At 30.9% G+C, this 26,571-nt stretch overlaps 1 protein-coding gene and 1 pseudogene across 1 annotated transcript; both read left to right on the plus strand.

Moving 5' to 3' along the window:
- The first annotated feature begins 13,911 nt into the window (after positions 1 to 13,911).
- LOC125861780 (polygalacturonase-like) lies at positions 13,912 to 15,919 on the plus strand. The gene is made up of 4 exons (XM_049541646.1): positions 13,912 to 14,365; positions 14,435 to 14,724; positions 15,344 to 15,572; positions 15,666 to 15,919. Exons 1-4 carry the CDS (start codon positions 13,919 to 13,921, stop codon positions 15,888 to 15,890), a joined length of 1,191 nt encoding a protein of 396 aa, XP_049397603.1. The 5' UTR covers positions 13,912 to 13,918; the 3' UTR covers positions 15,891 to 15,919.
- A 1,835-nt stretch (positions 15,920 to 17,754) lies between these two features.
- On the plus strand, positions 17,755 to 19,279 carry LOC125861782 (uncharacterized; annotated as a pseudogene).
- The last annotated feature ends 7,292 nt before the right edge of the window (positions 19,280 to 26,571 follow it).

Raw genomic sequence — 26,571 nt, forward strand, 5'->3', positions numbered from 1 at the left:
ATGTCATTCAAAAAATTATTTTCTAAAAATTCAACATGAATACATTAGGCTCTAGATCAAGTAATCTATATGCTTTCGAATATTGTGCATATCCTACAAACATACTTTTATTCCTCTAGGACCGAACTTTGTTTGTTTATGGTTAAAAACTCTATAGAAATATATGCACCACATTATCACTTCAAAGAACTGTGGAACATGCATAAATATGGAAGAAGACGTTCCTCACATATTCTCAAAATGCACCATTGCAAACCACATCTGGGTGAAATACAATATAACTATAAGTGATCCGAACTTTCACGAAACCATCCACGATCTTTGTACTTCAAAAAACCTTACTACTATAAACAATCATCAAAAGGTGCCTACTGCTATCATTACTCCAGTCATTCTTTGGAATATCTAAAAAATAAGAAATACAAAGTGCTTTAAAAAACAGGATATTAGTAGACATGACAGTACCATATTTAATATAAATTTCCAAGCTCTTGAATATTATCACCTCACAAATAGCGCTGGCAAAATAATTCAAAGGCATAGGGCCCCGGTACCCTGGCACCGACCCCCAGAAGGAACCAAAAAATTGAACGTTGATGGTTCTTTCGAACAAAACACCACTAATGGTGGCCCATGAGGAATTCTAAGAGACCATCTAGGAAATTGGATCGCGGGATTTTCATGCAAAGTTAAAGAGGTAAATGCCCATCATGCAAAGATTCTTGCTTTACGTCATGGCCTGTCCTTGGCAAAAAGATTAAATATTAATCGCTTTCACGTGGAAACTGACTCACAGGTATTAATCAATAATATAAAAAGCAATACGCGCATATACTCACATATTTATGATGATTGCAGGTCACTACTGAATCAACTGGAGGTAACATCGATGGAGCACAAAATGCGGGAGGCTAACTTGGTAGCAGATCTTCTAGCAATATACGGAAGGAAATCAAAGGATCCAAATATGGAACTTGGGCAACCCCTAGTTTTTGAAGCATCTCCTTCATTCATAGCCTCCTCTCTTGAAATAGATGCTTAGGAACTAATTCGTCTAGATTAGTTCCTCTTTTGTACGGATAAACCTTTATTATTATTATTAAATAAAATCCTTCCATTATTAAGCAAAAAAAAATTAAAATTCACCCCCGGCCCTCACTTTAAAATAAGAGATATTTGATTTTCTACCATTAGGGAGTTCATAAGCGGAAACATGTATACTTTTTTAAGGTACTCTATATAATATATGACAACCTGTATGTAGAACTTCACCCCCACAAATTTTGTGGTAAGTGAGAATTTAACAACATAGAGTTAATTATATCTATTAGAGATCTATTTTTTTCTTTCAGTCAATTTATTTTGTTGAGGTGTATAAGGAGCACTAGTTTGATGATAATACCTTGATCTTCAGAAAACTTGTTAAATTTACTGGAAAAGTATTTTCCTCCTCTATCATTTTGAAGAATTTTTATTTTTCTAGTCTTTTGATTTTTCACAACTGATTTATATTTCTTAAACTTTTGAAAACTTCATCTTTTGTTCTAAGGAGATAAACATGTGTAAATCTAGAGAACTCATCAATAAAAGTAATGAAGTATCTTTTGTCTCCTCTAGTTAATTCTCCATTTAATTCACATAAGTCAGAATGCACTAAATGTAACATTTCTATAAATCTTTCAACTTTATGAAAAGACTTCTTGGTCATTTTTGCTTGTATACATATTTCACACTTTCCTCTATGTTCAGATTTACTGTTAATTTAGCCATTTTTGGACATAATTTAAAGAATCAAAATTTAAATGTCCTAATCTTTCATGTCATCAATAAGAATCTAACACAACAATATAAGTAGAAGCATCATTTATTGCATTAACACTTAATAACACTGATATTCTTTTCCTAAAAATAGACCACTTGTAGACACAATTACATGATCAAACTCAATTGCAATCTTAAATCTTCTTTTAGAAATTAAACTAGCTAGCAGAAATTAAGTTATTTATCATTTCTGAAACATGGTACTCATTTACAAGAGTTAGCTTCTGTCCTATGTGAAATTCATCTCAATTGTTCCTTTTCTTGAAATTTGGACAGGATCATGGTTGCCCATTAACACCTTTTCAGGATATTTTACTTTTGAATAGGTCTTGAACATATTCTTGCCATGACATATATGAATTGTTGCACAACAATTTAACAACCAATCTTGATTCTTTATGGTTGTACCAACCATATCAATTTGAGTACATCATATAGACGATCAATCAATGTATTCAAAATATGACCTCGGCAAAGTAGTTCATCTTCTTCACATTTCTTCCTCTCTATTTTGACTTCATTAGTATCATCCGGGGTAGACTCTGGGAGTGCAACTAATAGTTAATTAAGTACATAAAATATCTTCAATGCAGTGCGCAAGATATTCATTTTGTCATTCCAACGAGTGAAGTTTGATCCATCTAAAGGATCTAGTTTGATAATGTTATTTGAATTCTCAATAGAAGACAATATTTTCTCCATGCATAAATAACTCTTGAAAATTGTTAGAAAAAAAACAACAGAGAAATTAAAGTTTTGAGGCATGAAAAATCACTATTTTCAATAGTTATTGCATGTATACTTTTTAAGGGATGACAAGCAATTCTACATATATGCAATTGAATACGTTATTATTGAGAATGCTTCATATTTATAGAATCTTCTAAGGATACTTTTCATGAATAGTCACTCCTTTTCTGAATAGGCGCAACCTTTAGTGACTCCCTTTCTGAACAGACGTAACATTTGATTTAGTTAAAAATTAAATATTAAATTCATATTGTTCAAAATAAAATTTTAAATTAAGTGTATATATATATATATATTTAATTATAGGGAAGCTTTCAGAACAACAAACATTAGGCCTTAAATAGGAGTCCTTAGCTACAGTATCACTAATTACAATTCGCAATTACACTTTGATTTGCTAAGCATTTGTATTCATTATATTTTTCGCTAATTTCAGAGAAAATACAAATACAAATTGATTTGTTACAAAATGAATACATATTAGGAGGAGAGAGGCGAGCGAGATCGAGAGAGGGAGGGGAGAGAATGATCTATACATGTTGTCTACGTTGTATAACGAATACAATTGATACAAAATACATAATACAAATACAGTTGAATACAAAATTAATTTTCAAATACAATCGATATAAAATACAAATCTCTCACATATATTTGATTGAATACAATTAATACATAATATAGAGAGGATGAATGAATACAAATTGATACAAAATACAAAAAAAAAAAAAGGTGTTTTGAATACAATTGATATAAAATATAAGACTCTCACCTATATTTGATTGAATACAATTGATACATAATACATTTGAATGGATTTCTTCTTATTGGCAGTGGCGAAAGGGAGTGGGGGGGGGGGGGGGGGNAGTAAATTTAAGGTTTAGCAAAAATAAAAATCATATTTGTATGCTATAACTATAGTTTGTATAATTGCGCTCCATAACAAACTTTATGTTTGTTATGCCTATTAATCTGTATATTTCGGTATACATATACATAAAAAATATGTATTTGGGTCTATTTGTATATTTCGGTATACAAATGGGTCCTACATTTGTATATTTCAATATACAAAATGGGTCTTGCATTTGTATATTTCGGTATACAAATGGGTTCTGCATTGTATATTTCAGTCTATTTGTATATTTCGCTATACAAATGGTCCTGCATTTGTATATTTCAGTATACAAATGGGTCCTACATTTGTATATTTCAATATACAAATGGGATGACAAAAAACATGTAATGTTTGCTGTGAATTACAAATAAAAGAAACTATGGCTATATCATTTAATTTGAATTAATAATTTGTTATTTCATACAATTTTTCCTAATTTTTTTGCTATAAAAACAACATTGTTGATCCTATGGGCTTAAAAAGTATTGTGGGCCCATTGTCAGCATTTCTCCATTCCAATACATGAAAGGGATAATTTGTTGATCCTATGGGATNATACAAATGGGTTCTGCATTGTATATTTCGCTATACAAATGGTCCTACATTTGTATATTTCGGTATACAAATGGGTCCTGCATTTGTATATTTAGATCTATTTGTATATTTCGATATCAAATGAGATGGCAAAAAACATGGAATATTTGCTGTGAATTACAAATAAAAGAAACTATGGCTATATCATTTAATTTGAATTAATAATTTATATTTCATACAATTTTCCCTATTTTTTTTGCTATAAAAACAACATTGTTGATCCTATGGGCTTAAAAAGTATTGTGGGCCCATTGTCAGCATTTCTCCATTCCAATACATGAAAGGGATAATTTGTTGATCCTATGGGATATGAAAGTCCTCCTTTATGAATTGTAGCCACAATTTAGGGCTTACTTTTTGGATTTATACATAAAAACACACACGAGTTTTATAATTTTTTTTTTTTTTTCAAAATGTATAAAGAAGAGACATGGGTGAATATGCTCATTAATGCACGTAACTTGTTTTGGGGTTCCTTGTTTCAGGATAATCTTTTGGATCCTGCGAGTTCATAGCATGTGCTGCATTTTGACTTTTAGCACTATTTTATAATTATAAGCCAATAGCCTTCTATATAGGGTTTGTTACATGCATTTTATAATTAGATTATTTTGTTTTATATTGAAATTTCATTATAAAGAATATGTGCAATCTTTATCATACATGTCCATGTTTGTTTGTTCGTTAATTTTGCAAGTCTTAGGTTCGCTAAGGGGCGAATTGTTTAATCGAATTCAATAGTTTTGATGTAAATTTTGTATTTGTATTTAAAAAAATTACTTAATATTTATAAATAATTTATCAAGAATACAATGACTTTTATCTTCTTTTTTAGAATTTAGAATTTGTGTTAAGCTTAAATTTTTAGTTCCGCCTCAGCAATTTGGAACACATGATGTGAGCTACTATATAGGGTATAAGTTATAAGTACTTGTTGACTTATTTATGAGTTTGTTAATTAAATACAAAAAAAAATAGTTATAATAACTGTTTATATAAGACAAAATGAATTAATAATCACAAGTGATCATTCCCCAATATATAATTTTTTAATTTGTAAACCGTTTTGATTTGACTTTCATTCCTAGTATTTATTTAGTTATTTATTATTTTTACAAGTTTAGGAGAAGGGAAAGGGAAATGGAAGAATATTACACTGAGAAGAATGGAACCGTCCCGAATAAAGCGAAATTTAGATAGTCAACAAGTGCCCGTTTGGATTGACTTATTTTATGTGTTTTTAAGTTAAAATAACTTTTAAGCAGTTTTTGAAGTATTTGAATAAAGTTAAAAGTGTTTATAAGCACTTATTGTAAAGTCAAAATAACAAAAATAAGTCAAAAGTCATAAGTTAAAAATCCTAACTTGGCTTTTGACTTATAAGTCATATGCCAAAAGTCAATTCAAACAGGCCCTAACTGAGCTATTATGATTCTCCACATATATATTTAAAGCAACCTTTGCAAAATAAAATCCCCTCCATTCATTTAGTTCATCTATTTCCTTGTAATTAAAGTTACTTTAAAATAACTTTAGAAGAATTTTTAGTATATTTAATTGAAAACATACATATTAAGCATTTAATTTTATCCAAACACAAAAAAAATATTTAAAAATTAATTTCAAGATTATATTCATTTTTCCACCCATGATCAATCAGCTAAATCAAAAATGCTCGAGGTGAAATATCATTTATTTATGGGAAAGTTACATAATATAATCAAGTGTTTTGTCTTTCTTGTATATAACTATATTTTTCAAAAAGTTACATAGTATATTATATCAAAAGTATATTTGAGTTTTCTCACTCATCAAATATAACCATTTTGTTTTGTATCCGTCTTTACAGCCTCTCTACTTCTTAGCCTTTTTCCTGTATTTTATTTTATATTTAATGGTATATTTGTTGTTCTTTATAATTGTATAGTTATGTTTTTTCTCTCTCCCTCTCTTAGTGCCTTTCTCATCTTTTTTTTTAAAAAAATAAATAAAAACTTTTTCTTCTTTACTTAAGATTTTCTTTTTCATATATTTTGCTTGTTGTTTGTTATTTTAATCAATGATACATTTTCTCTATCATTCACTCTACCTCTATAGTTAATTTTCTTGTATTTTGATTTGTGTATATTTATTTTCTCTCGCTCTCTCCCTTACCTTCTCATTGCCTCTCATTTTTAGCCCTTTTTCATATATTATTTTGTTTGTTTGTATGAATGGTACATTTTCTCTCTCATTTTCCCACACCCAACCCTCTCTCGTTATAGCATTTTTCTTGTATTTTATTTTGTGTGATTGTATCAATTGTGTATTTTTTCTATATATATGTACTGCTTTTTGTATGTTGCTTGGTATGTTTGTATCAATTATATATTCCTCTCCCTATTTTTATATACAAGTGATTCAAGATCTTTGAATACAAGTGATACAAGAACAAATGAATACAAGTGGTACAAGAACAAATGAATACAAGTAATACAAGAGTGAATGAATGTAAGTGATATACGAGCTTTGAATATAAGTGATACAAGAGCTCTGAATACATGTGATACAAGAACGAATCAATACAAGTGATACAAGAACAAATGAATACAAGTGATACAAAAAAATTGAACACAAGTGATACAAGAGTGAATAAATACAGGTGATATATATATATGTGTGTATATATATGTATATAGCGAGAAGAGGTGCAAATAGAGAATACAACCTAAATGTACAGATAAATACATTAAATACATTCACATGATACCTCAAAAAATATGTAAATACATTGAGATATGTAAAAATACAAAATACAAAGAGAAGTGAAAATATAAAATATAAAGAGGAAGACAAGTGAAAATACAAAATACAAAGAAGAGAGATGTGAAAATAAAAATTACAAAATATAAAAATAGAGAGACAACAATATAAAGAGGGAGAGTAAAAAATACAAAATTCAAAATACAAAGGAGAGAGGGGGAAATACAAATAAAAAGTGAGATAAAAATACAAAATACAAAATACAAAGAGGAAGAGAGGTAAAAATACAAGATACAAAAAGGGTGAGAGTTAAATATAAAAAATACAAAGAGGAAAAGAGGTGAAGATATAAAATATAAAGAGGACAAGAGGTGAAAATATAAAATACAAAGAAAGAGAGAGGAAAATGGAGATGAGAGAGGAGTAAAAAATACAAAGAGAGAGAGGGGTGAAATTTCAAAATACAAAAAGAGAAATAGGGGTGAAAATACAAAATACAAAGATGGGGAGAGAGATAGAGAGAGGAAGAGAAAGGGGGAGAGAAAGAGGGAGAGAGGCAAGATAATTATTTTATTTTATTTTATTTGGTTTACCATCTCAAACAATAACTATGAATTGTAAATACCCAATTTACCGTTATAGATCTCTAATTATATATGCCCAAATGTTAGTCATTTTTGAATTTTCTCTTTTTTTTATTGGGAAACTTTCAAAAACACCAAATATTAGGTCTTAAATAGGACTCTATCACTATAGTTTGCTTAATTGTGAATTATAGAAAAATGTTAGGGGAGGACAGAGGCGAGGGAGATTAGGAGAGGAGGAGAGAGGCGAGCGAGATCCTGGAGAGAGAAGAGAGAGGTGAATTGTATTTGTATATATATTGGATAATTATAGATATGTAACTAGTATGTATATGTATCAATGATTATATCTGAATAATTGTGTATATGTAATTAGTATGTATATGTAGAAACGATATAATAGTATTAACAAATAAAATTAGTATCAATGAATAAATTGAATACAATATATCAATATTGTTTCAAATTCAACATTTGTATTTGTATAATTGATAGTTATCATTTGTATCAATTGTACTGACAAAAACAACAATATCGAGTTCAATATTTTATTTGTATAGTTGATTGTCATCATTTGTATCTATGTTGTATCAATGAATACATATGTACTTGTATCACTAAAGAGAATCTGTATAGTTGACACTTATAATTTGTATTTGTATAATAGATTGTTATCAGTTGTGTTTGTATAAATGACTGTCAACATTTGTATTTGTATAATCAATTGTTATAATTTGTATCTGTGTTGAGAGATAGGAGGCAAAAAGAGGTGAGAGAGAGAGAGTGGGCAGGGAGAGGGGAGAGGTGCGAGAGATGATAGAAAAAGAGGAGAGAGACGAGCAAGATTGCAAAGAGAGAGAAAGAGAAGAGACGCGAGAGAGGGCACGGGGAGATAGGAAGAGAGGAGAAAATTTAAAACCAGCATATACTGGTGTATTGTAATTTTTTTTTAAACTGTAGCTATGTTTCATTAATATGTTGCCATTTTTGCCATAATTTTGCCATATTTATTTAGGTGAAGATAGCGGCCTATCCACAAATAAAATTTATTTCATGAATTAATTGAGTGAGTGTTAAATGGATATTGTCGAATAGTGTATTCTCAACGTCATGAAGCTTTGGATAACGCATAGAAACCAATAATTTCTTTATTTTGAGGATTATATCTTCTGTTTTGCTTAGTTATTTTATTTTAAAGGGTGGATGGAACTAAGATACACTATTTAATTAACTCAACAGTTTGTTAGGTCAGAATGACGTTATGAAGATGTGTAGTAGAAGAATCAAGGTAGTTAAAGTTGAAACCGTTAGCAAATTCTCTAAGTAATAAAATCAAACTTTCAATAGTATAAACCCTTTAATTTCCTCGTGGTATTGCCATCATTCCCTGCGTAATGAAAGGCTTAAATTAGGCACACCACTTTTTCTACTCCCTCCGTCCCATTTTATATAAGGTAGTATGATTGGACACAAAATTTAAGAAATAAAGGAAGACTTTTAAAACTTGTGGTCCAAAATGAATGATAAAAATTTATGTGACTGTAAATTATTTCATTAAGGGTAAAATAAACATTTTTTAGTTAAATTGTTACTTAATATAAAAATGCATCATTCTTTTTGGGATTGACTAAAAAAAAAAGTAACTCACATAAATTGGGACCAAGGAAGTAATATTCTACAACAAGAAGTTATATGATGATGCTAAAAATTATTTAGTGTTTACGCCAAATAAATTAATGGAAGACATGTATTTTTAAATACATATATTATCAGCTAATTATGATTAAATGATATGTATTTTAATTTTACTTGTTAATTGTTATGGTGATATTGTTTGATTTCATGTAAATATTGAGTGTCAAGATATAATTGTAAAAAAAGAGTCTAATTTTTCTAGCCCCAACTCCTTTCCCCATGTAATGGTGTGAAGCCAATTTTTCAAACATTTGTTAAATATTCTAATTCCTACATAAGAAAAAGTTGAGTTTAGAGTCTTGCTTTTATTCTCACATAACGTATAACGTACTTGTAGGTTGAAATAGTTTATATATATATATATATATATTTGGCGGCGAAAGGGCTAATATTAATGTAGGGATAGGAACAAGAGTAATAATACAAATATATAGAATAATGTTGGCGTCCATAGAGTATTTTGATTGTCCAACTCAAATAGAGAAGTATCGAGAACACTCTTTAATTTGGTGTAAATTATTAATTTTATCCCTAAATTATTGACAGTCTTAAAAATATTTATTTACTTAATTAACAAAACTTAAATACACCCCCGATCTAGCAACATGAGTGAAATAGTTAAGTTTAGGGATATTTTCAATGCTTCTCTTGGCTATTTATTAAAAGTCTCATGCTCCTGTAAGAGTTTAAGACCATTTGTTATGTCATGTGGCATTTCGGGAATGTACCGGGGGTGTATCTATTTAGTCATTCAAGTAGAGGGGTGTTTTTAGGTTGTCAATAGTTTGGGAGCAAAAATAATAATTCGTGTCAAGATCAGACGTGTTTTTAATACTTCTCTCGACAAATTATTTAAAAGTGGAAAAGTTTTAAAAGAAGAAAAGGAAAACAATATTGAGGGATATGTTTTCAAAAGTAAAAATTACATCCATACTTGCAAAACCAAACTTGAACAAATAACAGCAATTTGCAACTTAAAAACCAAGAAAGTCTCAAGCAAGGAACATGTCTGCCTTGGACATAGCAAGAGTTGTCATCTGATTGGCTGTCGACCAAAATAAAATGGGTGATACAAGAAAAATATGGGCACTTTTAAACCTCAAGAAAACAAAACATATTATTACTTAAGGGCCGGGGTTATTTGGTTCAAAAAACTTAGGTAGGGATTAACAATGGAATTAATTAATAACATGGAGAATAATTAGTAATATTGAATTGCAATATAGGTGTTAATATACCATGAATTAGCAATACAAGGATTATTGTTTTAGGACCCAAATTTCCCTAACCGTCATTGGCATCTAACAACTCCCTTATTGAGTGAATCATAAATATAAAACCTATAATATGAACTCAAATCCTAGAATCGTTGTTTAGGAAACAATATTGTGGTTAATGTAACTTCAAGTTGGGAATAACTTGAAAAGGGTTGATGATCTTATTGATTCTTGAAGCTTAGGAATTAGAGTTACTTCCTAGATGGCAATGGTTTATTATTAATTTGAATTTTATTGAGACTTATTGATTTAGTGAAGTTGGAAGAAATTGTTACGATCCAAAGTCTCAAGTCATGATGACACCTACTAACACGCACTAGTAGGCAAGCTAAACCCATAGCCCGAAACCAAAAGTAAAGGGTTATCAAGCGTAAGAGAAACATATAGAAAGGAAGGAAACAACACAAGAATAAAGGAAAGAGGTAGATAATATGCATACAAACATCCCCAAGACTTGGTATCAGTCGATAATCGAGCTACTTATTCCAATAGAGTACTAGATAATTACAAATATATACAAAACCATCTCAAAATGTAAAATAAATACTAGTCCTAGTCAAAATAGAGGGAGATTGACAACTCCGAACGTCAGGAGCTCACTCAGTCTCTGAATCATAAAGCTGCTCAGCATACGACATTCGTCAATGGCGAGAACTCATAATATGATCTGTAGGGTGCAGAAGTGTAGTATAAGTACCAACAAGCGGTACTCAATAGACATAAACCGACTGAGCTTCAAAGATTAAAAAAAAAAAAGTATAAATAACAAGTAAGGAAGGTACAATAGAAACAACTAAAGAAGGGATAGATTAAATGAAGCAAATAACTGAGTCAAGTGAACATACCTAGAGCTGCTAGCCCAACAACCTAATTACTAGAGAGTCCACTATGAAAGTCAACGAACCAGAGATTAAAGATATAATAACGACAATCACCGCTATACATCACAACAACCCATAGGACAATCCAACCCAACCAAATAAGAAACCACCAATATAGGCAAGTCCAAGTAATTCATATAATCCGCTATCAAACCAACACAAGATACACAAAACCAGACCCCTATAAGTTCGGAAGGTACACAACAACAAACATAATACATGAACTTCATTTATTTATGTATACATATTCCTATTAATCATTTTGGATAAGAACGTATATTTTAGAATGACATTTAAAATGGTGACTTTTAAAGTGATTTTTCAATCTATAAATAGGATTGTCATTCATCATTCACCATTGTAAATGACACTTAAAAATATTTGAATAAGATGATCTTTACATTGTACTCTCTTCATATCTTTTGTCTATTTCTTATTCTGTATTACTCATGTTTTAAAACAAATATCACTTATTTGTAAAAGTTAAAAGACAAATATAATCCTTTTTTATATTTAATCCATACAAATATTTAACTAAGTTGATGAATACTCTAAAAAATTTAGCCTCTATTTAGAGATAGCTTAATCTAAGACTAGGGGTGTACATGGCCGGGTTGATTTGAGCTTTTCAAATATCAAACCAAACCATTTGTGTCGGATTTTTAAATTTATAAACCAAACCAAACCAATAAAACTCGGGGTTTTCAACCTCGGGTTTTTTCGGATTTTTTCGGATTTTTTGATTTTTCGGGTTGTTTCGGATTTTTCCGGTAAAGTATTCATACAAACATATAATTTACTAGTACTTCAAATATTTCTTTAATCCTACCAAAATACAACTATCTAAGATGTTTCTTAAAAATATAACACAATATGATATGATTAGTGACACTAAAATATCAAACAAAAATAACAATAATGAAATCGCGTAAAACAAATATTGCAAATTAACAAGTCATAATGAAAATGATCATAATTTAAAAGTACTAAATCATGCTAAAATAAGTTTAATAAGTATTAGTTACATGACTAAATATTAAAGGAAATTTAAATTAGATTATGTATTTTAATTGTCTAAACCAATGTAAAACTAAAGAACAAATATTCAATATTATTGTCATTCTTAGTGTTGAATTGATTTTCTTTTTACATTAATATTAATTTAATTTTGATGTAAGCTTTATTATAATTATCAACATCTGTGGACTATAATCTTTATTGACCTATTCATAATTCTAAGTTCAAACTTGAAATAATATATTAAAAGATAAAAACTATGAAAAAGTATAAGAAATATTTAAAAATTATATCAAAGTAAATATTTTTATGTATAAAAATAAAATTTTAAAATTATATATATAATGTCGGGTTGGTTTGGTCTCGGGTTGGTTTTTTTTAGTTAAAACCAAACCAACCCAAATATAGTCGGGTTTTTTTTTCAAAACCAAACCACTAGTCAGGTTTTTTTTTCGGGTTAACTCGATTTGCGGTTTGATTTGATTTTCGATTCGGTTTTGTACACCCTATCTAAGACCCTATGTTTGCCACCTTTCGATTAAAAAAAAAAAGCCTTTTCTATGAATGTCCCACATTTCTCTTGGTAATTTAATATTTGGACAGTTTTGTTTTCCATTTCGAAAGGATATTTGGATGCTCTTTACAAGGTTGATTAGGATATAATAACAACATATCAGTGAAATTTTACAATGCGGAGAAGATTAATTAGGATACGAATCCCAAAAATAATTGGAATGTATTTGGGAACCTTTTTCTTATTGTATATCTCCTTAAAATATGGAGCCACCCAACGATTGGCAAAATCTTTTTCCATGTGATTGCATATCATTTTATTATATTTTCTATTCCTACGTCTAAACTTTCCACATTCATCACTGAGCAAATAAACATAAGTTTATGGAAAAAATAAATCATGTAATAGAAAGGTTAAAACTGTATTTATTTCCTTTCAGTGTATGCAAAATCAGCTAATTTAATTTGGCCTAAATAATCAAACCTTAAAGGGAGAAGAAAGGTTTCCTCCATTTTTGTTTGTTAATTCGATCTATTTTGACTTGATATAGAATATAAGAAAATAATTAAAACTTTTGAATGTTATAGTTTTAAATAAATATCACGTGGAAAGTTAGAATTAAAGAGTTACTAAAAAGAAAAAAAGATATTTTTTAAAAACGGACTAAAAAGGAAAGTAGGTAAAACAAATCGAAACAAAGAAGTACATATTAAACATGGTTAAGTGATAGTTATATATATGAAGTCACATATCTTATATTTTGTGAGTACTCCTTTTATTTCAATTTGATTTTATGATTTTAACTTCACAAAGAGTTAAAAAGAAAATAAATACTAAAACTTTTAAATTTATAAATATCAAAATATCTTATGATCTTAAACACGTCACCATCACCCCATATCCATAGGCCCATACCCTCACCCCCGTGGATGATGAAAAAAGGGAAATAATAGAAAAAAATTAAAGTAGGAAAATATACGTACGCTACCAAGTTACCATGTGTTTTCTGTTTGTTAGTTATAAAGAAGAAAAAAACAGTAAAATTGACTCAATTACGGCTTAATTTTCTCTTTGATTTTCCCTATAAATACCCTTTTTCAAACACTCCATTTCCTCACCACATCTTCAACATTATAATACCAAAAATGAGTTACATTATTCTTTTCCCACTTATTCTCATGAACATAATCATCTTTTTATTCAACTCATCAATTGCTGCAAATTCCATGTACAATGTCCAAAGCTATGGAGCCAAATCTGACGGAAAATCGGATTCATCCAAGGCGTTCATTAGTGCATGGACTGCAGCGTGTGCATCTAGTAGCGCGGCCACCATTTACGTGCCAAAAGGAAGTTATCTTCTAAGTAATGCATATTTCTATGGCCAAACATGTAAGAGTAATGCCATAACGATAAATATTGAAGGTACACTTGTAGCTCCTTCTGACTATAATGTTATTGGCAAATCTGGTAATTGGATTAAATTTGAACGAGTCAACGGAGTTTCTATCGTTGGTGGAACTCTAGATGGACAAGGTACCGGTCTTTGGACATGCAAAAACTCTGGCAAAGGTTGTCCCAAAGGAGCCACGGTATGTTTCGTTCCACTATACTTAATAACTTTAAATTCTGGATTCACCTCTGAATATTAAATAGTGCAGACATTAGCTTTCTACAACTCAAATGACATTGCAATAAGTGGATTAACTTCACAAGACAGCCAGATGTTCCATATTTTGTTAGACAGATGCCATAATGCAAAGTTACAAGGAGTGAAGATTTCAGCACCGGGAAATAGCCCCAACACTGATGGAATTCATTTACAATCATCTTCTGATGTTACTATCTTGAATTCCCAAATTGGAACTGGTGATGATTGTATCTCAATTGGTCCTGGCAACTCCAACTTGTGGTTCGAAAACATTGCTTGTGGCCCTGGCCATGGAATAAGGTCCTTAAAAATACTTTCTCTGTCTCAATTTATGTGACACCATTTGAGTATATTCAAATTTTAATAAAAGAAGGATCTGATCTAAAACAAACCTTGTATAGCAACAGTGCATTAAGGATAAAAACTTAATTTTAGAGTAAAGTTTTTTTTAATTATTGAAATGAGACAATTCTTTTTTGGATAGACTAAAAAGGAAAGTGTGTTGCAATGGTTTTTCCCACCTGTGGTAAATTTGTGCTATAGAAAATGATTATTCCACTCATTTCTCACTGAATCAATTCATTGGAAAAACATATATATGGTGGAAAACACATTCTCACTGAAATAGTGAGAAACTTCCATTAATTTTTTTTTTTATGTATGTAAACATTGTACTACTTTTTTCGTTTTCTCACCGTTTCAATAAAATATCGGTGGAAATATCATTAAACATTTTTCAATAAGAAAATTGTGTTTTTTTTTTAAAGTGAACTGGGGGAGTACCTCTTTTTATTATAAAATGATCACTTGCTAGCTAGGAATGAATAATTATGAGTGTGTTTTTGTATGAATGGAGATGTTCCATTTGTATTTTTATTTTATATAAAATTCAACTAATTAATATTTCGGATTGGTGTAGCATTGGGAGCTTAGGTTGGGAGATGCAAGAGGCAGGAGTACAAAATGTGACAGTTAAAACATCATCATTTACTGGGACTGAGAATGGTGTGAGGGTCAAAACATGGGCAAGGCCTAGCAATGGCTTTGTTAGGAATGTACTTTTTCAACATGTAGTCATGAATAATGTCGAAAATCCCATCATCATTGATCAAAATTACTGCCCTGGTAGTGGAAATTGTCCTGAACAGGTAATACAAAATCATATACGTGCATAACTCTTACCAGCTACCAAATCAATATCCCTAATTATTATTTTGTTTTGTGTGAATACTTTTTTTTAGGGTTCAGGCATCAAGGTTAGTGACATAACGTATGATGACGTACATGGAACATCGGCTACAGAAGTTGCAGTGAAATTCGATTGTAGCAAAACAAATCCATGTAATGGAATAAAATTATTGGATGTGAAACTTAGTTATAAGGATCATCCAGCAGAAGCTTCATGTGTTAATGCTGGAGGAATGGCTTCTGGTCTACAACAACCTACTAGCTGCTTACAAGTTTGAACAAAACAAGAGGAACATTCCATTTTTTATTATAAATATTTAAATTTATATTTACATAGGGAGATTAAAATTATAGTAGTATACTATAGGAGTTATTTTTTTTTTCTTTTAAAATGACATTAGACTTGCTTGAGCTTATGGTTGCAATAAATTTAGCCTTCTTGGAATTGCGCCTGGCCTTGCAAGATCATTGTTCTGGTTCCTCAATATATTGGATGTGATATATTAAATTTAGTTTATCTCAAACATGCATTTTGGAGTTTGTTTTATCATCTCTATTTCAATTCATATGATATAATCTAAATTTTGAGGGTCAAATAAGAAAATATTTCTAACTTATATATAGTATTTTTTTGCAGATGCTAAATATATAAATAATTTTTTAAATATTCTACGGAAAATGATCTAAATTTCTTATGAACCGTGCGAAATAAATCATTTATACCCTTAATTATATTTTGGAATAAAAAATATCTCCACTGTTATTTAAAGAGACCACAAACACCTTAATGATAAACAACCCAATTTTTTCAGTAACGTGGCAAGCCACGTGGACTAGTACATCCATCTAAGTCTTGTCAACTAGAATTCACTACAAGAAACTAGACCCTTAGCAACGACAAATGTCACCACAAATCCCAGAGTATCGTCAACACCAAATTACATTTTCACTGATTTTTAACATTAGATTATAAGTATATGATTTTGTGTTATTTTCTTCGTAACAATGATATTGTTTTTTAAAAATCACAAATAACATCAATTAATGATGAATTTAAAGACACTATATGTTTTTTATGTCATGTAAATGCATTAAATGTACAATGGTGCCTTATATAGTAGGAGATCCAAGTTGAGATGTAATTTTGATGCTTTTCATAATAATATTGGTTGTTTTAAATATTGATTTCACCTGAATTTGGTGGACCTCATTTAGCTTGGGGACTTGTTCAAAATCATATAAATGAAGGATTTAAAATTCAAAGTGAATTTTTGCATGTGGTAGTTACTTTTACTGAACAAAACTTCATTCGTATCCCTATTAATTATTCTTCTTTCATTATCTATTGTTTATCTACATGAACAAAGGTGTTGTTACTATTTCAAAACACAAAAATACTTGATTTGCATATTACTAACTTTCTAACTTATCTTTCATAAAAAACGGCTGACCTAGGTTTCTTCCTAGCCAGCAGCTGCGCAGCTCTCATGGCTGCTACATCCACTGGATGACCTCCTTTCGTGGCTGGCCAGCCCGCCCCACCACCCCAAACCACCACATACGCCATCATTTTCAATTCCAATACTGTAAATTCTAAACAATCTGCCCTAATTAACTCAAAAACAATCGCAAAATCAATCGAAATAATTCATGGAGAACCTACTATCACGTTTTCAATGGAGGAAAGGCAAGACTTTATGATTGAAGAGGGATTGCATCAAGAAATATTGTTTAAATTATCCCATGGTGCTAGATTTGAAGGTATTAAGGTCAATTTTACCGAAACATCTTGGTACCAAGGGCAATTGTTTAATTGCCTTACTTGCTCCAAGACAAATTTTGTTGAGATTTGATCAATATGAAGATTATGTACTAGTTTTATCTCACTCAGTTAATTGTCTTTTCTACAATGGAGACGAGCACCAATGTAGGGGTTTTCCATGGTCCATTGGATATAATCCTAAGGATGAAACGACGTTAGCTGTTGTTTGAATTTCTTTACCGAACTTATCTCCAGATATGTTTGCAAAGAAGTCTCTGTTGTCTATAGCATCGGCAATTGGGAAACCAATAGCTATAGATAAAGCTACTCAAATCAAGTCAAGACCTAGCACAACTAGGGTAAATGTTATACTTGATCTAATGGAAAAGCTTCCAAATCGTATAAGATTGCAGTTTGTGGATGGAAAATCTGGTAAGTTGATCGAGGTTTTTCAGTATATGATAATGTACCTTTGTATTGCAATTATTGTAAGCACAAAGGTCATGATAAAGATAGTTGTCGTTTGATCTCGAAAAGAAATCAAAATAACAAACAAATTGATGATACCATTGAAGTTGCTTCAAAAGGTACTATCAATAGTGAAAAGTATCAAGTTGATGCGAGAGAAATACTAAATGAAAAAAGAAAGGTTGTAGATGTCGATCAAAGTAAAGCTACTTCTTTAGATCGAAAATTGGTTGATGTCACTTTTGAGAAAAATCGTGCACACTCAATGGATGTTGTTATAAGTAATATTGGTGTTCAAACAACTACCGAAAACAAAGGGGGGACGCCAAGAGTTAGGGTTGATGCGCCGCGAGTTGATTCATGCAAAAAAATAATGGATTCAGGACACAAACTAATGGATACATCTGATGTTGAAGATGCTGAAAATTCTGGGCAGCATGTTTTGCAAGTTGAAATCAAGAATGTAACTAAAAATTGGACACTGGTTGCACACAAAAATTCAACTAGTAATCGGAGCCTTTCCCCGACTAGTCAAAATAATTCTCCATGTAGTGAAAAGGGTGCGACTGGAAATTTTCATGATGGTGAGAAGAGACAAGATATTAGTAATGCCTCAAGAGACCTATTATGTTCGAATAGCTTTGATGCTTTATCGAAGACTACTAGAAAGCAAGTAAAGTTAAAAGAGAATAACAACTATTTGATCCAAGAAAAGCAGGTCTCACCACCTACTTTGAATAGGAAATTAAGTCCAGAGGCTCCTGCATTTGTGCCAAAATGTGTGATTGCAAAGAAGAATGAGTTAAGGGCCTTAGTGTCAAATACAATTGATTTGGGTGAGGATTCTCTTGATGAAGACGAGGAAGACAATATGCTTGATTTGGGCAAGGATTCTCTTGATGAAGATGAGGAAGACATGTTGGACATATGCTTTGATAGAGTGGGTAGGGAAGGAGATATATCACCTAGGCAACAAAGAAGTGGAAGCAACAAAACCAAAAATAAGACGTATGGAAGGCAACATAGTTGGGACGGTAAAATGACTGAGTAGTTTGTTCCAAGGCACCTACCGATGCGACAGGCAAAGCAGAACCATTTGACAATATCAATAGGTTCAACAAGATCCAATAAATCCATAAAGAAAGTATGAATTATCAAATGTTGTTGGATAGGTTTGAAGAAGAAGACGAGAAAAATACTTCAAGTTACTTTTGATGGGCAATCAATCTTTAATCCATGCATTTGTAATAGAAAGTTTGAGGCTGATAACTCAACTTGCTTCTTGATTGGCATATTTTTACATTATTTAAGCATCCTCATTTGTAATATCATCATAGAGTGTATTACAAACTCTGTGATGATCAGAAAATACTTAGTTCTCTCTAGCTCTTATTTTCTTCATGCTTCTTAGGTACTTCATTAGGATTAGTAAGGTAAGGTCTAGTTCTCCTTGCTTGCACTTATCCCTATTGATATTTTTTATGTTTAATAAAAGGCTACTAGACACTGTCCAGTGGTACATTTGTGGAAAAAAAAACTTTCTAACTTATATCAAGGTTTAAAAGGTTGTCTTAGAATTAAAATTTTCATCATCTACTATGACTAAACAAAGGTAAATTTGAGAGGTTAAACAATTGTACTAAGTAAAATAAACTATCAAGGAGCACCATAAAATATATAACAACAACATTACGAGTCATGTGATCTCATAACTGAAGTTTGAAAAGGATAGAATGTAGTCAAATTTTACCTACATTTTATAAGTCAAATAGGTTGTTTTCAACAAGTCTTCAGCTAATAAAATAAAAGAAAAAAATAAAAAATTAAAGTAAATTGTTGAGCACATAAAATAAATAAAGAACTAAGGTTTACAAGGCATAAGCTGAAATGAGAATGTGATTAGCACCCAGTACAATAAGGAATTATAATTCATTATATCTCAACTAGTTTCATTTTAAGAAAAGTAATTACTTAACACAATATGTTAACCGTATATTTGTATCATCAAACAAAAGATCTTTTATAAAACTACTATCAATCATTATTATTTAAAAATGTCATGTAAAGTGAGAAATTCTTATATTAGTTTTTTTTATTTTTTTAAATGTTAGTTTCAAGAATTCTTGCAGAAACAACAGCTTACTTCTGGGTTACTAAGGGAGATTCAAATCTCATTAGGCTATCAACAAAGTAAGATGACTTACTTTTTGTTCTATTTTTTAAAAAAATGTTGAGCAAGATAATGATAGCATTAATTCCTTCGGTGTACATCTCACCCAAAACAAAATACCAGAAAACATGCATAAGTTGTCAGCTCATATCTATCTCCGCCCCTCGATCGAACAAACATGGTCGTTCCTCAGACTCCCGCACCCATATTCCTAAACAAACTTTTTCTTCTAATAATAGCTTATTGTAGTTTCTCAAGTGATCAACTAATTTAAAAGAATTACGAATCATGTATATATATAAAACATTGCCACAAATAACATTGAAATTAATCATTCCTATCAAATTTTATACCAACTTTTCATTCAAAAAGGGATAAAAAGAAAACCACACAGACAACAATTGATCTAATGTTTGCAACATTGATGAGCATATATGCATATGTAAATCTATATGTATGTCTACATTGATAAATTATGAAAAAATAATAATAGTTAAGGTATGTTCTGGCGAATAGTTGGTGATTGTTTAGATAGGAAAAGTCAACATTAAATATTTAAGTGTATTTTTTTTATCATTTACTCTAGTAAAAATTATACACCAGCATATATAGATTATCTTTTGAAAAAAGATTCTCATATTTACCAGCCTTACCTATTTTCGTTATGAAAAACTGGGAATTCGTGTGTTTGTTAACATTCCTTGTTTGGAATATGGTGTTTGTTGTACTAGTACCATGTTGCATTGTAGTTGATTTTCTTTTCTTCTAGCTAGAAGTTTCAAGATTTAAAGTTATTGTAGTGCTTCCTAAACCAGAAATCACAATGATATAATGATGTCAATCTATATATTTGTATTTTGCTATATACATAGTTTACATGAAACACATCAATTTAATGAAACAATTATTTTCAAATAATCAACTATCCCTTTTTTATTTCTTTCATACTAACTTGAAGGAAAGACAAAAAAAATAAGCAGACAACTATTTTTTTAAAAAGGAAAAGTTCAATAATAATATAAAAAATAAAACTTTCATGTGCTCCGTGATTTCAACACAACATACAATGACATCAATATGTATATTTCTAAATTAGGTATATCTTTAATGTACATTTAACGCATCAGTATAATAAAAAAAATGTTTCAAGTGATTCTTTCCTTTCCCTCGTTAAAAGACCCAAAAAAAGTATGAAAACCCAATAAGAAGACATACAATCACATGCTTTTTTCAAAGAATAATAAAAATAAATTTAACCAAAATCTATTCAACTCTATAAAAGATGTCTTGATTTCCCGAAAGATCTATGGAAAACACATAAGGAAATATATTCATGTAATGTATTGAATTGACAAACACCACATGTGAAGTTCAAATAGAGACCATCAAAAGTTGCAAGAACCATAATTTATAAATTAGAAAACATTATTTTAGGTAACACTTTCATCTACACTGAAATAACTATCCAGAGGTTAATACTAAATTAAAACATTGAACTGAAACAAACAAATTATAGCCCCTACTTCACATCGAAAATTGTAACCCTCCCCTTTTGGAAGCTCGTGAATTGCAAAATAGTGACTTTCATCATATACATAATACTCAAGTCATACATATCTTTAAAACCATAAAACAACATTAATCATAAAATTGAGAAAAAAACATACCAAAAATTATACTTAAAAAATAAAGACTGAAAGTCACTCTAAATCTTCAAATGAATGAATATGTAAATCGTGTTCTGTTTAGAGTAACTTCCAAAATAAAATAACGATCTATATCTCAATTAAAATAAAATCTAATGCAGAAAATCACCGCCAACAAAGAATCCCTCAACATGAATGCAATCAAATTCAAATTTTAAAAAAGAATGAATAACTTACCTGAATGAAAAGATTAATGAAATGACGAGTTGCAAGGGGATGAACTCCTCAAGTAGATCTGCAAATCGCTAGAACTGAAGAGCAAGAATTAATTTGGGTTGAAGGCAGATTTTTAAGAAATGATACACTCGAGGAGAACAAATGTGTGTTGGGGGAGGTGGAGGGCGAGGGCGAGGGCGAGGGCGGAGGGGTGGGTGATAGAGAAATTTGAAAATTGATAGAACTAAGGCACACAAAATTTCATCAACCGATACAGTTGCGGTGTTTTTTTTTATCAGCCAAACAATTTAAATTGAGATGCATGATAAATAAATTTGCAACTAGGATGACGATGTAATTAAATATCTTCCAGTACAGGACAAAATAGTGAAATCTGTAGATTACACTTTGATTATCATAGTCCAAAACTTCTTTCATTCCTTGTGACATTAGCCATTTACATGCCACCCTCCAAGATATGTATTTGATATCTTTCTAGAACATGTTTGTTTTTATCTATTTTTAGTATTTTGAAAGTATTATTCACATGACCGCTACAACATGAAATATTAAGAATTTGTTGCATTGAGTTTTTGTATTTTTCTCTTTTCTGTAACTGAAACTTTTCGCCATTGATTCATAGATCTTCATTAAAAAGTCCACTACACTTAGTTTGATCTGGTTAAAAGACGAGTTCCTTTTTTATTTCCTTTTTATCAATTGGTATAATCTGTATTTTGAAAAACTTAATCTGAACAAAATTTTCAAAGCTTCTCCATATATATTAAGCATATGGTGCAAAACTATACACACCCTTTCACTTAAAAAATATTGTTACTCAAGTTATCTTATACCAATAGTTTTCTTCTTTTATGTTTTAAGTTCATCAATTCATGTTGATAATGATAAAGAAAATCAATGAAATAATAAATCTCAAGCTATATTGAAACTTCTTATAAAGTTTAGCAGTTAACAATAGGAGTTCATCAGTAAAATTAACTTTCTACTAACTTCCTCTTCCTTCGATACTCCACTCACATAAACAGAGCAATATATCACAAAAATAAATCAATGAACAACATTCAATAAGTGTTCTAAGCACCTCACAAACAGTTGTTACCATAAAAAAATGTATATTGTAATTTCAGAGATGAAAAAAGAAAAGTCGCTACACACAGCTCCACCAATGACACCATGTTTCTCACAATCAGAAGACTACAACATCCAAATCTAGTAATGCCTCAATCGGTACGAACAAGAACACACTGGGCCAGTCTTCAATTCATGTTCCATGAAAAGATCTTTAAGAATATCACGATCCAAAATCAAGTTATGGTGACGCCTACTATAAATCTCCCTGTAGGCAAGTCAAAATCTAAAACTCATAGAAGATAATAATTTAATAGAAAAGAATAAACGCAAATAGAATAATAATAATATTACATAATAGGTCCATATACAAATGTAACTGTGATGTATAATATACAAAATAGGCTCGAATGTGACCATGAAAGACAAACTAAATACAAGAATTAAATCCCTGGACCTGGTTTCACCGGTGCAGGAACATCTAAGTAAATAAAGGCAATATACGCAAGTCTATCTAATAAAAATATAAAAATATAGACAAATACAAAATAAGTGTAACATCTCGCAATTTGAAATAACTAGGAAGAAGCTTATAATTGGAAACAGTCATTTTTTTTTAAAGAATGAAAATCTGGAAATTTTGTTAAGTTAGAATAAGTTGAGTTTTGGTCAACTTCAAACGGCCATAACTCCAAGATCAGGATGAGTTAGGTGTATTTCCAGATATGGTTGGAAAGCTCTTGGAATAAAATTTCCAATGCCACTGAGTTTGCGCGATTCCGAGTTCGTATGAGTGAGTTATGCCCTTTGGAAGTTGGGCTGTTTGAATAAGGAAAGCCTAATCCGGATTTGGAAGGGTAATTTAGTCTTTTCCTTACCTAATTATTCTAATTCGTTTTTAGGAGTTAATTGGGGTAAAAATCAGATTTTAGCCAGTTTAGAAAAGCTGAAGTTTCACGCTAGGGCTTGGAGAAAAGAGAAAAGAAGAGAATGGAGAAGAGGAAAAGCAAGATTCGCCAAGAATGATCGATTTTGGTTATGGATTTCGCCAAGGAATTGATCCTACAAGGTATGTGAGTCTTTCATAGTGTTGGGTTCGTTCACCCACACGCCAAACATGTTTATTTCAGCGAAATTCGTCCTAAAAGAGTTTGAAAGTTGATGTTCTTGATAGGTATTCTTGAATTTGAATGTCGTTCTTGAATTGGGCTGAATTGAGGAGTTTCTGAGATCTTTACGTTGAGTTTTAGAGTTGTTTTGAGTTAGGTTCTTGAGTACATATGTTGGGTACTTGAATCTAAAATAAATTTGAGAACAATAGTCGAGTTTACGCGAATTGGGGCTGGAAAATGAAGAAGGAAAAAGTCGGACAAGGAACAGGTTCTAGGTCCGCGTCACGGACCTGTTCCTTTAGGGTGAAAATTTTCTCTCCCGTCGCAGAGAGGCCACAGACTCCTCTGTTTCAAAATTAAATTTTGCGATCAATTATTTAAAAGCATTTCCGCGTCGCGGACTTGTTCCAAGATGGTGGTTTCTTGATCGTTTCTCGTGTTTAGCTATCTAAAATCATTCTTGAACATCATGAGATCCTTCCTTTCACAAATCACAATCCTTGAATCCATAATTCAATTCAAGGAAAGTTAAGAGTCAAGTCAAGAGAAGTTCATAAAGTTTTCAAAAGTCTTTTACAAATGTTTTAACTTTGTTTTAAGACTTAAGTTTTGAGTTGAGTAAAGAGTAAAGAGTAAAGATTGAAGTCATTTCTTCAAAAAAGTATATCGGGACTATGTATTCCGAAAGATTAAATGTTTTCACATTTAAACAAGAAAGGAAACTGAGATTTCCAAAGGAGCCTTTGTGCTAGTTATTTTTCAAGTACAGAGGAAAATTTGATTTCCAAAAGAGCCTTTGAGCTAGTTTTTCAGTAAAGAGAAAAATGAGATTTCCAAAAGAGCTTTTAAGCTAAGTTTTGAGTAATTATCTCAAACCAAATAAAGAGTTTTGTTTTTACAAACATATGAGATAAAGTATATTTTGGGAGTAGTATTGAGCACCGATATGGGGACGAGCTTGAGTTCAGATAACTCACGTCTCCATAAACCATGTAGCCATCATGGGTAGTAAAGGATCATACTTTTTAGATGACTCCTTAAGATGCTTTTAGCATAAGCTAGTGGATCCACTAAGTTAAGCGTTCTATATGACAACAAAGTATAGGACAGTTCTGGTAGCGTGGGCAAGACGTTGTATCACCACTTAGGCTCATAGTGGTGGTTGTCGGTTAAAGAAACTCCCACAGAAACTATATTACTTTGTTATATGAGTAAAGTTTAGTTTGTTATTGCATTTTCTTTAACGAACTAAGTTGCTTTTACTATTTTATAAAGCTTTACATACATTGCATATGTCTTATTGCTTTATTATGAGTTGAGTTATTCATGATATGAGAAAAGCCAAGGTAAGTGTTTCTTTCAGAATCTTTTCAAGCCTATGTTATGTTTTGCATTCCAACTCGCATACTCATACATTTAATGTACTGAGGCCAGTTGGCCTGCATCGTATTATGATGCAGATGCAGGTAACCAAGATCATCATCCAGCGCCTCGTTGATCAGGTTCAGCACTCAGAGTCTATTGGTGTGCCTCCTTGCATTCTGGAGGACTCCTTTTACTTTTCTTTCAGTATTTTTATTGTTAGGATGATCGGGGGTCTTGTTTTGACATCCCTCTTTGTTTTAGAGGCTTTATAGATAGATAGACAGTTAGTAGTTCAGTTGTCTTTACAATATCATTCAGATGTTGTTTAAAGACTTCAGTTTCCGTTTTGGCTAGGTTTTATATCACTTTAAGTTATGTTTTGAGGTTATCTTGTTAAGTTAAGTCTTCCGCTGAGTAAGTAAGCCAGGCCAAGGGTTCACTTTGGGCCAGCAATGGTTCTCGAGTGCTAGCCATTCCGGGGTGTAGGCTCGGGGGGTGACAAGAAGGAAAAACAAAAAGCCTCCAGAAGTCAAGAGCTCACCACAATATGAATCTGCAATGATGAAGGGAGATCCAATGCTCATTGAAGGTGTCTTGTACTAAGAGCTACATCAGAAAAAAGATGCAGAAGTATAGTATCAGTACCAAAATATGGGGTACTCAATAGGTATCATAGACAGACCGAACTCAGAAAGATTATATATATAAAGAAGAAGCACGATAGTTCTAACATCACAATTAAAAGGTTCTATGAGAGACAATCAACTACTGAAAATAGAAAGAATGAAACACAATTAAACAAGCAAGAAGCACTCAAGTACAAAATTGTCACAACAAATATCAAGTCGATCAAAATAGGCTAGTGCAATGCAAATGATCAATGCATAAAGGTAGAAACATGGCCGACTCAACATGATTGGAGGCATAAAGAAAAACTTAAAGGAGGGGCCCTAATATTTTATTTTTTTCATCATATATGCTTTTATTTAAAATCAACTTTTCTAGCTTTTTTATATGCAAAATCATTAGTTACTGTTTGATAATCGATTTGTTTTAATAATTTCTTTTCAATTTATAATATAGTTAGTCCATTCAATCTCTCGTGAGACATTGCTGATTTAAATAAGATTT

This window comes from Solanum stenotomum, chromosome 4 (genome assembly GCF_019186545.1).
Source record: "Solanum stenotomum isolate F172 chromosome 4, ASM1918654v1, whole genome shotgun sequence".
NCBI lineage: Eukaryota > Viridiplantae > Streptophyta > Magnoliopsida > Solanales > Solanaceae > Solanum > Solanum stenotomum.